General features: G+C 45.4%; 1 protein-coding gene across 6 annotated transcripts in view; it reads right to left on the reverse strand.

Moving 5' to 3' along the window:
• Positions 1 to 15,000, reverse strand: part of usp54a (ubiquitin specific peptidase 54a) — a 91,233-nt gene that overhangs the window by 5,865 nt on the left and 70,368 nt on the right. For 5 of the 6 annotated variants that reach the window (XM_031303643.2, XM_036001895.1, XM_031303639.2 and 2 more), the window contains 4 exons: positions 13,751 to 13,907; positions 3,873 to 4,414; positions 3,615 to 3,833; positions 745 to 839 (listed from right to left, as the gene is read on the reverse strand). In XM_031303643.2, coding sequence (XP_031159503.1) covers positions 745 to 839; positions 3,615 to 3,833; positions 3,873 to 4,414; positions 13,751 to 13,907 — 1,013 coding nt within the window. The remainder of the gene's footprint in view (positions 1 to 744; positions 840 to 3,614; positions 3,834 to 3,872; positions 4,415 to 13,750; positions 13,908 to 15,000) is intronic. The other variant, XM_031303642.2, reaches the window with a different exon arrangement.

Raw genomic sequence — 15,000 nt, forward strand, 5'->3', positions numbered from 1 at the left:
AGACACACACACACACACACACACACACAGACGCACACACACACACACACACACACACGCGCATGGACACACACAGACACACACACGGACACAAACAGACTTACGCACACACAAACACACACGCGCATGGACACAAACACACACAGACACACACGCGCATGGACACACATAGACACACACACACACACACGGTCACAGACACAACGGACACACACAGACTTACGCACACACAAACACAGACACACACACAGACACACACGGACACACACACACACACACAGACACACACGCGCACGGACACACACAGACACACACACGCGCATGGACACAAACACACACAGACACACACACACACACAGACACACACACACACACACACACACAAGGACACACACACACACACACACACACACACACAGACACACACACACACACACACACAAGCGCACGGACACACACAGACACACACACGCGCATGGACACACACACATGGTCACAGACACAACGGACACACACAGACTTACGCACACACACACACACACACACACACACACACACACACACACACACACGGTCACAGACACACACAGACAGACAGACACACACACAAGCACACACACACACACACACACACACACACACACACACACACACACACACATACGCATGGACACAAACACACACACACACACACACACACACACACACACACACACACACACACACACTCACGGTCAGTTGTACCTTATGAGGTGTAACTGGTGATCTGTAGGCGTGTCTCTCGATCTCAGCCGTCGGTGTTTTGGACCGTCCAGATCCTGACAGCATTCTCCTCAAACCTACACACAGACAGACACACACACGGACACACATTTGAGTCTCACAGGGACAGTTAAGTGGCGTAGAGATGATTAAGCTCTTTTTCCTGCTCCGAGGAGCGAGGATGAAAAAGATTTTAAAGGTGCTCTAAGTGATGTCACGCGTTATTTAGGCTACAACATTTTTTGTCACATACAACAAACATCTCCTCACTATCTGCTAGCAGCCTGTCCCCTGAACACACTGTAAAAAACATCTCCTCACTATCTGCTAGCAGCCTGTCCCCTGAACACACTGTAAAAAACATCTCCTCACCATCTGCTAGCTGCCTGTCCCCTGAACACACTGTAAAAAACATCTCACTATCTGCTAGCTGCCTGTCCCCTGAACACACTGTAAATAAACGCGGTCTCTGTAGACAGCCCAGGCTCCACAAACGCCAACAAAAACAAACTGCGCTAACCTGCACCACATAACATAACAAACAGTGTTCCAGGGTGGGGGTTGGGGGGTTAGTGCGTGTGCACATGAAGGGGTGTGTAGTGAGTGGAGGAGAGAGAAGCGTGAAGAGGGAAGTTAGCTAGAGGAGAGCTGTCCTAGACAACGAGCCTAGCCTCCGTTTTGTTTGACAATAATTCGAACGTCAACAAGAAGTGACGTCACCCAACATCGCTTAGAGCACCTTTAAATAAGATACAAAAGCTCTTATTCCTGCCGCGAGGAGGGAGGATGGAGGAGCAAGGATGTAGGGGCTAGGATGGAGGATGGATTTCTGAGGAGTTAGGGGCGAGGATACAGAGGACAGCCGTGCAGCTGAAAGCTGCTGCTAACTCCGCCCATACAGCTGACGAATTCCCGTGAAGAACTAAGACGCAAGGAAGGGAAGCAAGTGAAGGAAACCATAGACAGTATATAAACTAGACCACCAGGTCCCGTGTCTCTGGACGGAGACCAGTGAAGGATATTAGAAGATCTTTCCCGGTGATGGCTGAGCGTTACTGAGCAGCCTCCAACTGAGCTTGAAGACGTAGATGTGACGTGAGCAACCTGTCTGAAAGTTGGAAGTCTTCTGGTAGCTGTGCCAAGAGAAATCTCAATCATTCCCAATCTAGCAGAGACGGAGAGCGTAGGTATATGTAAGGAGATAACATAGACACAGGCTAATTATTGATCACTAAAATGATAGTTAACATTAGTAATTAAACTTAAACAGCTAATGGAAGTCCAAACTGCCTGAGAGCTTCTCCTGTACTATACGGTAATTCCTCTACTATGAGACAGTAAGTCTCGTGGTTATGACCCAATCGTTAGCCTATTTTTATAAAAACGTCTGCTACGGAGCCATAACGTGAGGTACAAGGTAATGGAGCCTTTTATACATTGTCGTGTTTCTTTAGAAATAAACAATGGACAAATAGAGTCTTTAAACTCTTCAGATGTAAAGTTATTCTCTGTCAAAGTGACGTCAGAATGAATGGCAGTCAATGGGATGCTAACGGGAGGTGATGGCTTGGTAGCATCAGAATGGCGCCACAGGAGGCTCGTGGTCCCAGGAGAAGCTGACCCCCTTGAAGTAAACGGGAATGCAATTTACCGACCTGGGACGTACCAATGGAGAGGGAAAGAGGGGGGGGTCATAGGGAAAGCTTTATGTTTTTAGTGTTGTTTTTGTTTCCAGTGTAAGTTTAGCACAATGTGAGATAAGTCAGCTCATTTAACTACAGTTATGTCTGCTTATAATGCTAAAAATGTTTGTTTCTGTTGTACTGGGGTGTAAAATAAGGCTATGTTTAGATGGAAACAATCTGAAGAGAAAACGCAGAAGTGGCGTTGCGTTCTCACTTTTTATTCCACGTTTCGACAAGAGTTTTGGGGGAGGGAAATCTGCGTGCATATGGTGACGCAAAAGCATGTGAAATTCGATGTAGTGTGCACACCAGGCGGCTAGGTGGTGGTGTGAAGCACTGACACACACCACCACCAAGTCCATGCGCCTGATAAAATATTTTTGTCGTTTTCACCCTGTTGTTGTTCATTTAACCTTTATTTAACCAGGTAGGCCGTTGAGAACAGGGTCGCATTTGCAACGGCGGCTGCAGGAGCTGGGCTCGTCCAGCAGGGGGAGCCTCGGTACGCAGCTCGCTTCACGTCTCTGGTCTCCATCTTTCCAGCCACGTTCTTTCTCTTCATCTTTCTTCTTTTTGTTATGTCCATTAATCAGTCCTTCCAGAAAAAGTTATTTTGTGATTGTTGCGGGCAAAAATCCTTGATTATGCGGCACGTTTTCTTAAAAAATTCGATGGAATATGCGGGATATTTATGCTATTTAATGTGATGAAATTGCAGGAACTTGCAAAAACTGCGGTTTCATCGTGGCTTCATCGCGGGGTTTGCAGCTTTTCGATGATGTTCACGTCGCGTAATTACGTCACTTCATAACGTTCCCACGGCAACAGGGGAAAATAGCTGCTCTTGTGTGAAGTAAACGCAACATTTTTCAACTTTCTGCTAAGATATATGTGGGACTTTTTTGCAACGAAAATGCAGGGATTATGAAATCATGCAAGCCCCGCATATTTTGCACAGAAATCGGCAATTTATGCGGCGAAAGTGCGGCGTATTTGAAAAAATGCCCCCCCCCCCGCATAAATATGCAGACTTTGGCTGATTATGCGTTGAATTATGAGATCACATAATTGCGTTTTTTTGGAGGGACTGACAATAGGCTACATTAAGTGCAGATTAAGTAGGCATTACAAAGCCGGTGCAACGCGAGGTGTTCCTGAACTTCCTACCTTGTTTGTTGCTTGTTGGCTGAGGACTGACTCCTCGGCTGCCCCGGTGCATGCTGGGAGCCAGCAGGCTCGCCTGGTACAGAGACTCCAGCTCCGACAGCTCCTCGCCGTGCAACGCTGCTCCGCCCGTTGCCCTCTCGGAGCCGTAGTATCTGTTGACGTTCTCCGCCCAGCGCTCCACAGGCAGGGCCGCTCGGAAGTCCTGGCCAGGGGGCGGGGAGGGCGTCCGGACAGGCCGGCTCGCGGGCGGCGGAGGCGGGGAATCTGGGGGCAAGTAAAGGGGCGAGACGACTGGCGGGACGACTGGCGGGACGACTGGTGGGTCAACGGGAGAATCAACGACATCAGCTGGGTGTAAGCAGGACCAACTCCGTGTTGGGAAAGAAGTTGCAGGGGGCGTTGTCGGGGGTTGTCGGGGGTAAAATGGCGCCTCGTCCATCCTCACATGACTCCTGTCGATGGTGTGAACAGGTGACGGGGGCAGGGCCTGTGATAGGATAGAGACAGAAGGCGTTCTGGGCCACTGGGCGCGATGCTCCACCTCCTCAGGTGGAGGGGGAGGAGCCACCTCTCCCAGGGGTTTCCCGAAGCGAGAGCAGGGGCCTCCGGTCCTACCGTCCTCCCTGGGTGAACCTGTAGGGGCCACGGTGCCCGAGGGAAGGTCCGACAGAGAGTTCGTTTTTGGAGGGAGGGGCTTAACGAGGCAGGGGGAGAGAGGTGGGGCCTGCTGGTCCAGACTGGAAGCTGATTGGTCGCCCTGGCTCGCTGTCAGAAGAATTTGGAGCGAGAGAGGCTTTTCACTGCAGAGAGAGAGAGACAGAGGGAGAAAGAGCGAGAGAGAGACAGAGAGAGAGAGAGAAACAGAGAGAGAGAGAGAGAGAGACAGAGAGACAGAGAGAGAGACAGAGAGACAGAGAGAGAGACAGAGAGAGAGAGACAGAGAGACAGAGAGAGAGACAGAGAGAGAGAGAGACAGAGAGAGATAGAGACAGAGAGAGAGACAGAGAGAGAGAGACAGAAAGAGAGACAGAGAGAGAGACAGAGAGCGAGAGAGAGAGACAGAGAGAGCGAGAGAGAGAGAGAGCGAGAGAGATAGAGAGAGAGAGACAGAGAGAGATAGAGAGAGAGAGAGAGAGAGAGAGAGAGAGAGAGAGACAGAGAGAGAGACAGAGAGAGAGAGAGAGAGAGAGACAGAGAGAGAGAGACAGAGACAGAGAGAGATAGAGAGAGAGTCATCTCAGGCTTTGGGAAACACTGATCCACATTTTATTTACCATTTTCTGACATTTTAGAGACCAAACTACTAATCCATCCATTCAGAAAATAATCAGTAGCAGCAGCCCAATGTGTGTGTGTGTGTTTTAGAGGTTGTTTCCTGGGGAGTGTTGTCGATCTCTCGCCATGGTTCACACACACACCGAATGAGCAGGTTTTTACGACAACACTCCTCTCAACAGCAACTCTAAGTCCTGCTGGTTTCCCTGGTCGTTAAGTCACAACTGGACAGAAACAAGCAGCAACTTCGGGTCGGAAAAGGGAAGCCGATGCTGAAGCTCCTTAAAGCTGCATTCTGTCTAACTACCAGCAGGGGGAGACTCCTTAAAGCTGCAATCTCTCTAAAGGCCCTGACACACCAACCAGATGGCCGACCGTCAGCAGTAAAGCCAGTCGAACTGATCAGTCGGGTCCCCGAGGTCCAAAAAGTTCCTCAGAACACACTGAGGAGACGCCAACTTGAGCGTACACTCTGCGCATGCGAAACGTAATACGTCTCCATAGCAGCAGGCGGCGCTGCTCTGTATTGTTTCCCAGAAAATGAAAACTGGCAGCTGATTGGACGAACGCGTCACGTGGTTCTTTTTTCTCCAGAAATTCACAGCCAGACTGTCATGGCGGCTCGTTCAGAATACGATCTCATATTGGACTAAAATAGTTCACCGAAACGTGTTTCGGAAAACATTTTAAGAGAGAAATAGGCCGTGCAGTTGCTGAATCGGTCTTCATTTCAGATCAACAAAGGTCAGTTTAAAAGATTTTACTCAGATTTTGAGAGGCTCATCCCGCTCCCCATCAGGTCGACCCAAATGAAGGCTGACGGCCCCTCGGACGGACGATGGCACGGGACACACTGAACAGACTCGAGTCACCGACCTCGCCAGACGGTCCGACGGCAGATTATCAGCTCTGTGTGTCAGCGCCCTAAGGCTACGTTCAACCCGCAAGTCTTAATGCTTAATTCTGATTTATTGCTCAGATCCAATTTTTTGTTTGTCTGTTCACATCACCTTTTAAAATGTGGCCTATATCAGATTCCAGTGTGAACGGTTTGCGGTTTCAAACTGACCCGCATACGCAAAAGAACAATAACAATGACATCATACGCAGCACGCTGTCGCACTAAAGTTAGGGAGGTTATGGAGGGAGTCAGCATTTTCGCTCATTTATTTCCAAATATTTGTGTAATGGCAGCCGTGACATTAATGAGCAGGTGCTAAGGAGGAGAAGGATGAAGAGAAAGAGAGACAACATTGGCAAATCTGGGCAAGATTTGAGTGGGTCAGTTGACCCTCGGATTTGGGCCACTTTTGCCTGCAGTCTGAACGTAGCCTAACTACCAGCAGGGGGAGACTCCAACAGCTCCAAAAAGAAGAAACAAATGTAAAAAAAAAAGAAGTGTACAAAAAAGTGTCAAATAAATGACCAAAAATGTTGAAAAAAAAGTCAAAAAACGTAGAAAAAAGCGATGAAAAAAAAGCATCAAATGTAAAAAAAAAAACATTAAAAAAAAACGTCAAAAAAAGCACCAAGAATGTTGAAAAAAAGTGACGAAACGTCGACAAACAGCGATGAAAAAAGGCTGCATTCTCTCTAACTTCCAGCAGGGGGCGACTCCACTGGCTCCAAAAAAAAGTCTGTGAGAAAATGAGCCGACTTCTCTCTTTATTTATTACCTCAGTAAACATTTTCATAATGAGGTTATGGTCTCTATCGCTAGCTTCAAGTCTTCTTTAACCCTCATATTGTCTTTCCCTCGACCATGAAAAACACTTTTGTTGTCCCTATCTCAATGTTTTGTTGTTTTTTTTCAACAAAATAATTTTTTTTATTACGTTTTTTTGTTTTATTTCCAAAATTTTGGAAACATTTTTCCCCCCCAATGTCTTTGTCCCTTTTTGTTGACGTTTTGTTACTTTTTCGCCGTTTTAGCCGTTTTTTGACGCTTACTTCCTTACCTTCGTTTTTGAATTTATTTTTTTCGTAGTTTTTGTCACTTTTTTCCAATAATTTCCCCCCAACGTTTTGTCGCCTTGTTCGACATTTTCAACGCTTATTTCCCGACCTCCCATATTTCTGATATAAAGAAAACTTGGATACGGGTCAAATTTGACCCCAAGACAACATGAGGGTTAATACAGCAGGATGTTCATTTAGTAAATGATGCTCCCATTTATTTTAAAACAGACGATGGAGCAGGGGATGCTTTAGGACCTGTCAGTCAGGACGGAGGCTTAAGGCCGTTTTACAGTAACCGTAGCCCGCGTGGCGCATCCAAATGTGACGTCATGAGATCGCCGTGACCATTTATACCCGCGCTGGTGGTCGCGACACTAGTTGCAGTCTTCCCCTGAACAGTGGTGGCGCTAATGAGCAAAGGCTACAGACGTTGCTCTTTCTACGGACTGGAAGAAGAAGAAAAAAGTAAACAACGGCAGAACTGGCTGCAGCTTTGCCGTCAATGCTTCGATTTTATTGCATGACCTACTTCGTCGGATCAAGCCTTTCATTCACCATAAAAGAACTCATCTTAGTAAGTTTACAAGAGAGACCTGCAGTCACTGTGAGAGTCCTGGCATCCGGTTGGCTGTGGACCCGTTCAGGCCTCCCGTTTCCGCTTTGTCGCGCGCCACTGAAAAGAAAAAAAAAAAAAAGAGCCGTGCACGACAGCTCGGCGCGCGCTATAAATCGGACGCGCCGGCAGGATATGGCATCATTTTGACGTCATGATGGCACGCGCCAGCTTGGATGCGTTAAGTATATAACACCTATTAGTGATGCTAACCACGCTAACACTGGGGACTTTAAAATAGACCTCTACTTGTTTTTGTCTTTGTCTGTCATTTCTGGGTTTTGGGATTTCTTCCTGCAGCACTTAGGGTTAGGGTTAGTGTTAGTGTTAGGGTCAGGGTTAGTATACTCAATAGGAACTAAGAACATCTTCAGAAACCCCCCCTCCCCCCCCCCCACATCTTTCAGAATAAAGTGTGTCCTGTGTACGGCAACTTAAACTTTACAAAAACAAACAAATTGGTCGGGTGTGCATCACGTGTTTATCTGAAAACTGTCCGTTTTGGAACATTTTGGTCGCCTAGAAATGTCTTGTTCAGCGTTCTGCCTACCAAAGCCTCTTTCCGCCCAAGTAGTTACAGGAACGTAGTTATAGGAACAGTCCACTTCTAATCAGTTCTACTAACTACTCTTCCCCCAAACCAGTTTCCCATTTGCATTCACACTGGCCAAGTGGCCATAGGAACTGACCTTTGTTATTATAATCACAGCCATCTAACAACCACTATGTGGAAAAGACCCTCCCCTGAGGTAGGAGCTGAAAGAGTTAAGGTCGAGACACACCAAGCCGATAATCGGCCGTTGGACAGTATGGCGAGGTCGGTGACTCGAGTCTGTTCGGTGTGTTCTGTGCCGTCGTCCGTCCGAGGGGCCAAAGGCCTTCATTTTGGCCGATTTGACATGTATAATCGGCGGGGCGGGCACTGCCAGCAGTCGGACTCAGTGACCCATCTGATTGGTGGAGAGCTAACCCTAGAGTCTCTCAAAATCTGATGAAAATCTTTTAAACTGACCTTTGTTGATCTGAAATGAAGACAGATTCAGCAACTGCACGGCCTATTTCTCTCTTAAAATGTTTTCAGAAACACGTTTCGGTGAACTATTTTAGTCCAATATGAGATCGTATTCTGAACGAGCCGCCATGACAGTCTGGCTGTGAATTTCCGGAGAAACCAGACCCACGTGACACGTTCGTCCAATCAGCTGCTGGTTTTCATTTTTTGGGCGACAATACAGATTAGCGCCGCCTGCTGTTATGGAGACGTATTACGTCTCGTCACTTCGGTGTTCTGAGGAACTTTTTAGACCAACTCGGGGAGACTGATCAGTCCAACGGCCTTTTCTGCCGACGGTCGGCCGTCTGGTTGGTGTGTCACGACCTTAACAGGAACTGTGGCCAGAGGAACTTAATTAGGGCTGTAACGATTACTCGAATAATTTGAATAATTCGATTACAAAAAAGCTTCAAGGCAAATTCTCTGCCTCGAAGCTTCAGTTAATGCCAATCAGTCGCGTCATTGTTTCACACGGACTGTTATTAACGACGCACACAACATTCAGTGGCGCGATGGCGGAGAGCACGGAGCTAGCGGCAGAAATGACCGAAAACGTGATAAATTATGGACATCAAGTGGATAAATCTAGGATGTAAAAGTTTGGATTTAATGCTCAATAACTCTGAAAAAAGGCACAACTTCCAGGCTGGATAGAAAACCTCCTGTGAAGGCTAAAAAAAACACCAAAGACATCCCCGTGTTGGCTAACTCCTTAGCTTTTAGCAGGGAAAATCGGTAAGAAGCTACGTTTTATAACAGTTGTACAACTGCTATAAATCATCGTATGCTTTGTGTGTGGGCTTAATGGAATCATGAGAGACTAAGCTTTCAGTTGTTGTGTCGCATGGCTGTATATTTTGAAGATTTAATGCTTAAAGTTATAAAAACGTTCATGAGTGGAGGTTACAGCGACGCCACAGCCACAAAGTGTGCCGTCCACGGTACAGTGATCCTTGAGGCAAAATCATTTTTTATCCGATTACTCGATCAATCGATGAAATACTGTATTTTCCGGACTATAAGTCGCTCCGGAGTATAAGTCGCATCAGTCAAAAAATGCGTCATGAAGAGGAAAAAAACATATATAAGTCGCACTGGACTATAAGTCGGATTTATTTAGAAATTTATTTCACAAAATCCAAGACCAAGAACAGACATTTAATCTGGAAAGGCAAGTTATTCAACTAGACAACAGCACACAGAAGAAGGGGCTGAATACGGTAGGTGTCCGGTATGTTAACGTAACACATTAACAGTTATTCAACTACACAGTAGCACACAGAACAACTACCAGGGCGTGGAGACGTAACTGCAGCGTTGACGAGCCTCTCCCAGCAGGACGCTGTTCAAGCACCCATCTGTGGACTCGTTCCTCCAGCTCTGGCCATCTTGCTTTCAGCTCGCGACTAGCAGATTAGCTTACTTTGTTTTCTTCATTGCAGTAAGAGTCACCTTTTCGCCAGTCCCTCGCAAGTTTCTCTCTCACTCCAAACTGTCTTTGTGCTGCTCGATTACCGTTTTCGGCTGCCTATTTTACTACCTGCAGTTTGTAATCTGCAGAATAGGATTTTCTTTTCTTTCTCAGTTGTCTTTAGGAGCAGCATATAGTTGTCACAAGCTTAGAGCGCCTCTCGCGGCTGTAGACGGTAATGTTTTCAGCATGAAATAACATTTAAAAACATGTTAAATTATATATATTTTTATATATAAGTCGCACCTGACTATAAGTCGTAGGACCAGCCATAGTATGAAAAAAAGTGCGACTTATAGTCCGGGAAATACGGTAATCGCTAGAATATTCGATTACAAAAATAATCGTTAGCTGCAGCCCTAAACTTAATAATCTCTAAATTGGTCCAGTTGGAACTAGGGGTGGGAATCTCTTGGCACCCCACGATTTGATTCCGATTCAGAGGCCAACGATTCGATTCTAAACCGATTATCGATGCAACAATTTTTTAATGTACATTTCCATGCGTGATTTAAAAAAAATATACATATAAATCAGAGTTTGCTACTCAGAGTTTGCTAATCGCTTAGATTTTGACATATACAATATTTGTCACACAAGTTTTAAGAGGTTGAGGTCTACTGAGGTCGTATTCCATGCCTTAAACGTGCTTGTGAAGTCCCCTTCTCTCCAGTAATCCTCCACGTCAGAGGCTCAGTCATGTTTAAAGGTGGAGAATTGGCTTCTTAGAACAGGAAACATGAGGTGGTCAGATGTCATGTGATAAAGTAGATGAACAGCCTATATGTGTTTTGCCTAATTATTTTATGTATGTCTTATTATCATGTGTATACAGTGTTGGGAACATTACTTTAAATAAGTAATTAGTTAGAGTTACTCACTACTAGAGCTTAGATCGGCCCAAAAAAATCAAGCCCGAACCTGCCCGAGCCCGAGCACGTTGCGTCCGAGCCCGGCCCGAAACATTAACTGTAATTATGAGCCCGAGCCCGATTTAAACCCGACAATTTTTTAACACGTGGGCCGTTATAACTGACGTTCTCAACTACAATTCAGAGTTGTTTGAACTGCAGAAATCTGTTTAGAATAATACAACAAGGACGAAGCTGTAAACTGCTGTTAGTTTAGAATGAAACGGATCGCAAGTGGATCCGAGTGAAGAAACGTAAAAAAAAAAAGAAACAATGATGAACAACATATTGGTGTCACTGCCCACGACTTGTTTAAACTGCTTCCATACCTCCGACTTTCCTCCACACTTGCTCAAAGGTAATTCTCCTGTTTTTCTTTTTTTCTTTACATCTTCAAGCTCCCGGTGTGATGCGTGCGAGAGGAGGAGACTCCGCGCATGAAGTGCTGCATTTTGTAACTGCAGCCTAACTTTTGTACACATTTGTTACTTTTATATAGCCTATATATATATATTTATAATATTTCTGATTATGGCATAGCTATCTCCCCACCCAAATAGGATAATAAGGTAATGGATAAAAAAAATTAAAAAAATTGCTTGATCAAGGGTCCGGCCCAGGCGCGGTCCGGCCCGTGGATGTGGCGGAAAATAACGGCCCGAGCTCGGGCCGAGAATCTAAACTCTACTCACTACTTGTTTTAAAAAGTAACTGAGTTAGTAACTGAATTACTGAAGTAACTCGTTACCAGGGAAAGTAACTATTTGCGTTACTGTTAAAAAAAAAAGTTGCCATATGTCAAAGAATTTGGATTTTTTTGAGCAGTTGTTTAGTCATGAGGCAGAAAGATCTATCTTCTGCTGCTTGGAGGACTTTGCTCCGAGTCCTTCTTTGCTAGTGGATGGCGAGCTATCATCTGGTGGAGGTAGCGCTGGTTTTGGCCACTAGCTTTGTAGATGCGTGTGTCGTTGTGAGATGCTTCATTAAATTAGAGTTGCTTACAACGGATGTCGACAGAGTCTTCTCTCCTGGACATAATGTGCACATTACATGCACGTTCTTGCCTTTGGCCACATTGAATTTGAAGTAGTGCTTATATCTCCACCTTGAAAACGGCAACTTTTCATCGGATTGCTCCTGACTCGCCATCTCTGCTGCTTCATCGAATCTCTGTTCAGCTGTGTGTGTGTGTGTGTGTGTGTGTGTGTGTGTGCGCCGCGTGTGCTGGCATGTGTGTAAAAACACAGGCTCTGATTGGCTACCATGAAACATGACTCTGCCTTAGCCAATCATAATGGCTTACCTCGTTATTAACCCACCTCCTCACTAGCTGTGAGCCAGGGGTGCGTTCAGATTACACAGTTTATTCAAATCAATGCATAGTAACGCACCGCATTTAACGTCCAGTAACGTTAATGGCGTTGTAACGACGGGAAAAGTAATTAGTTAGATTACCCCGTTACTGAAAAAATAACGTCGTTACCTAACGCCGTTCTTTTAAACGGCGTTATTCCAAACACTGTGTATATATACATAAAAATATTTTTCCTTTTGGCCATTTTGGTGTGTTTTTTTCTGCCTGAACTCTAAGTTGTTGTCCGTTATCCCGTCCTCTTTCAGTCACTCTGTTTTCTGATCTGTACTTGTCTGGAGACAGTCACTTTTAAATAAAAATCAACACAAAAAAAATCTTAAATAAAATAAATAATCGATTATTAACTTATCAGAATCGATAATCGAATTGTTCTAGAGAGAATCGCGATTTTTATTTTATGATTCCTAAACCAATTCTTGAAAAACTGAAAAATGACGTCAAAGAAAGGCTCTTTTATAGTTTTTTTTAAATTGAAAATTATTTAAATATAACAATATATTAACGTTTTAAAGTACTTAAATATATAATAAGTAAACCTAAGTCACCTAATAATAATAATAATAATAATAATAATAATAATAATAATAATACTCATGTATACTTTATTAATCCCAGGGGAAATTACAATACCTAACACATAATTACAATAATTTAACAAATAACAGATACACTATTAACAAGTAAGAACTAAATAAATGTTGTTGAGTTGGTATGCCAACCAGCTTCAAACTTTAGCAGTTCTTTTGCAGAAAAATGACCATATTTGCTTCTCTGGTGAGATACTACACCTCTCCTGACTTATGGGATGTCCTGCACAGGAGAAACCTCTCAGATGGTGTCCAAGAGGCCTGGACACACAGGGAGGAGTTAGAAAGGACAGACCATACCACCAGGCTCCAGGGTCTGGTCCTGAACGATAGACCAGCAGAGCGTAATATGTTTACTAGCGATCCCGTGCAGTGAATGGTTAATATGCCTTTACGTCCGTTTTGGTGAGCCCAGAGGGAAAATATGCCATTTAAAAAGTAGCCTACATTTACTATAGCTAGCTAACGGTAGACTACAGAGAAAGGGTGATGTTTTTACGTCCGTTTCGGAGCGTGTACAAAAAGCCGTCTATCAGCTGTGATTGTAGAGTGCACGTCGGGGGAATGGCGCGGACACGCGCTTCACACCGCGAATCGCGAGCGGGCACGGGCGCCACTCGGCGTAAAAGGGAGAAAGAAAAAAAGAGTCTGCCGCTGTCTGGAGCGACAGAGGGAAAATATTTCAGTCGGAACCGAAATTTGCGTTCTAATCCGGTCCGAATACTACCGTTTGCGTAGGAACCGGTTCCATAGTGGAACCGGGTTTCGGTACCCAACCCTAGTTGGAACAGGAGAAAAACAGGGTTCTAGGAACATTATGTTCTAGGAACTGCAAAAATTCCTCTGGTCGGAAAGCAGCGCAAGCTAGCTACTTGGGACTGCAGGTGGTACCTGGGCTGTTCCTGCTCCTTCTGCAGTCTGCCTGCAGCCTCTGAGTCCGGCTGCTGCTGCAGGATGCGTTGCTGCAGGCTGCGGCCTCTCCTCAGGCAGCGCTGCAGCCGGCTGTGACTACCAGCTCCGCCCTCGGCCGCCGCCAGCTGCAGTTTGGCTGCAGCCGGGTCACACGACCACGGAAAACACACCACAGAAAGAAAAGGAAGAACAAAAAAAACACAGAGAGGAAAGAATAAATGGGGAATAAAAGAAAAGGAAGATGCAGAAAATAACTTGTTATGATGATTTCATGCAAAAGTCTCAAAAATAAGATATTTATTTCTGACAGAAAATCAAAAATCTGACTGCTGACATGATGGGGTGTGTGTGTGTGTGTGTGTGTGTGTGTGTGTGTGTGTGTGTGTGTGTGTGTGCGCATGCGTCTGTGCATGACTGTGTGTGTGCGTGTGTCTGTGTGTCTCTGTCTCTATGTGTGTCTGTCTGTGCGTGCGTGCGTGTCTGTGTCTGTGTGTGTGCGTCTGTGTGTGTGTCTGTGTCTCTGTCTCTATGTGTGTGTGTGTGTGTGTCTGTGTGCGTCTGTGTGCTTCTGTGTGTGTGTGTGTGTGTGTGATGGGAATGGCAGGCATGAGAGAAGTTAAATAACTCAGGTTTGGTTCTCAATGATGAAATGGTGAAATAATATTCAGACAGAACGTTAAATTAACAAAACTTTAACCAAACATGTCGGCCAAAACTCTTTTTGTCCTACTTTTAGGAAGTGCTCACCAAGTTAAAATGTGCGATGTGAGAGCGAGGTGACGTCATTAAACAGAGTTCTGACGGTCAGACACACGACGAGGATCAGCCAGGTCAGACAAATGGCCTTTCATTCGTCTGTTAAAGGTGCTGTAGGTAGGACTGGGGTGGACGATCCAGGGCTTAGCCAAAAAATTTCAACATCGACAACTTCTCAGTCTCTCCCCCTTTAAGCTAAAGCCCAAAACAGTCTCCTAAGCCCCTCCAGCCACAAGGGAGAATGAATGCGTGTGCATGAGCAGTGATTGACACGCAGTTAGACACCCGCCCCTGGCCCTGATTGGTGCATCTGAACATTTAGACACCCCCCCCTGGCCCTGATTGGTGCATCTGAACAGGGAGCTGTGGATTTTTGTAAATCTCACTACAGGCTGTACAGTCCTTCCAGAAAAATTTGGAGTTTTTTTGTGATTGTTGCGGGCAAAAATCCTTGATTATGCGGCACGTTTTCT

The sequence above is a fragment of the Sander lucioperca genome, chromosome 6 (genome assembly GCF_008315115.2).
Source record: "Sander lucioperca isolate FBNREF2018 chromosome 6, SLUC_FBN_1.2, whole genome shotgun sequence".
Classification (NCBI taxonomy): domain Eukaryota; kingdom Metazoa; phylum Chordata; class Actinopteri; order Perciformes; family Percidae; genus Sander; species Sander lucioperca.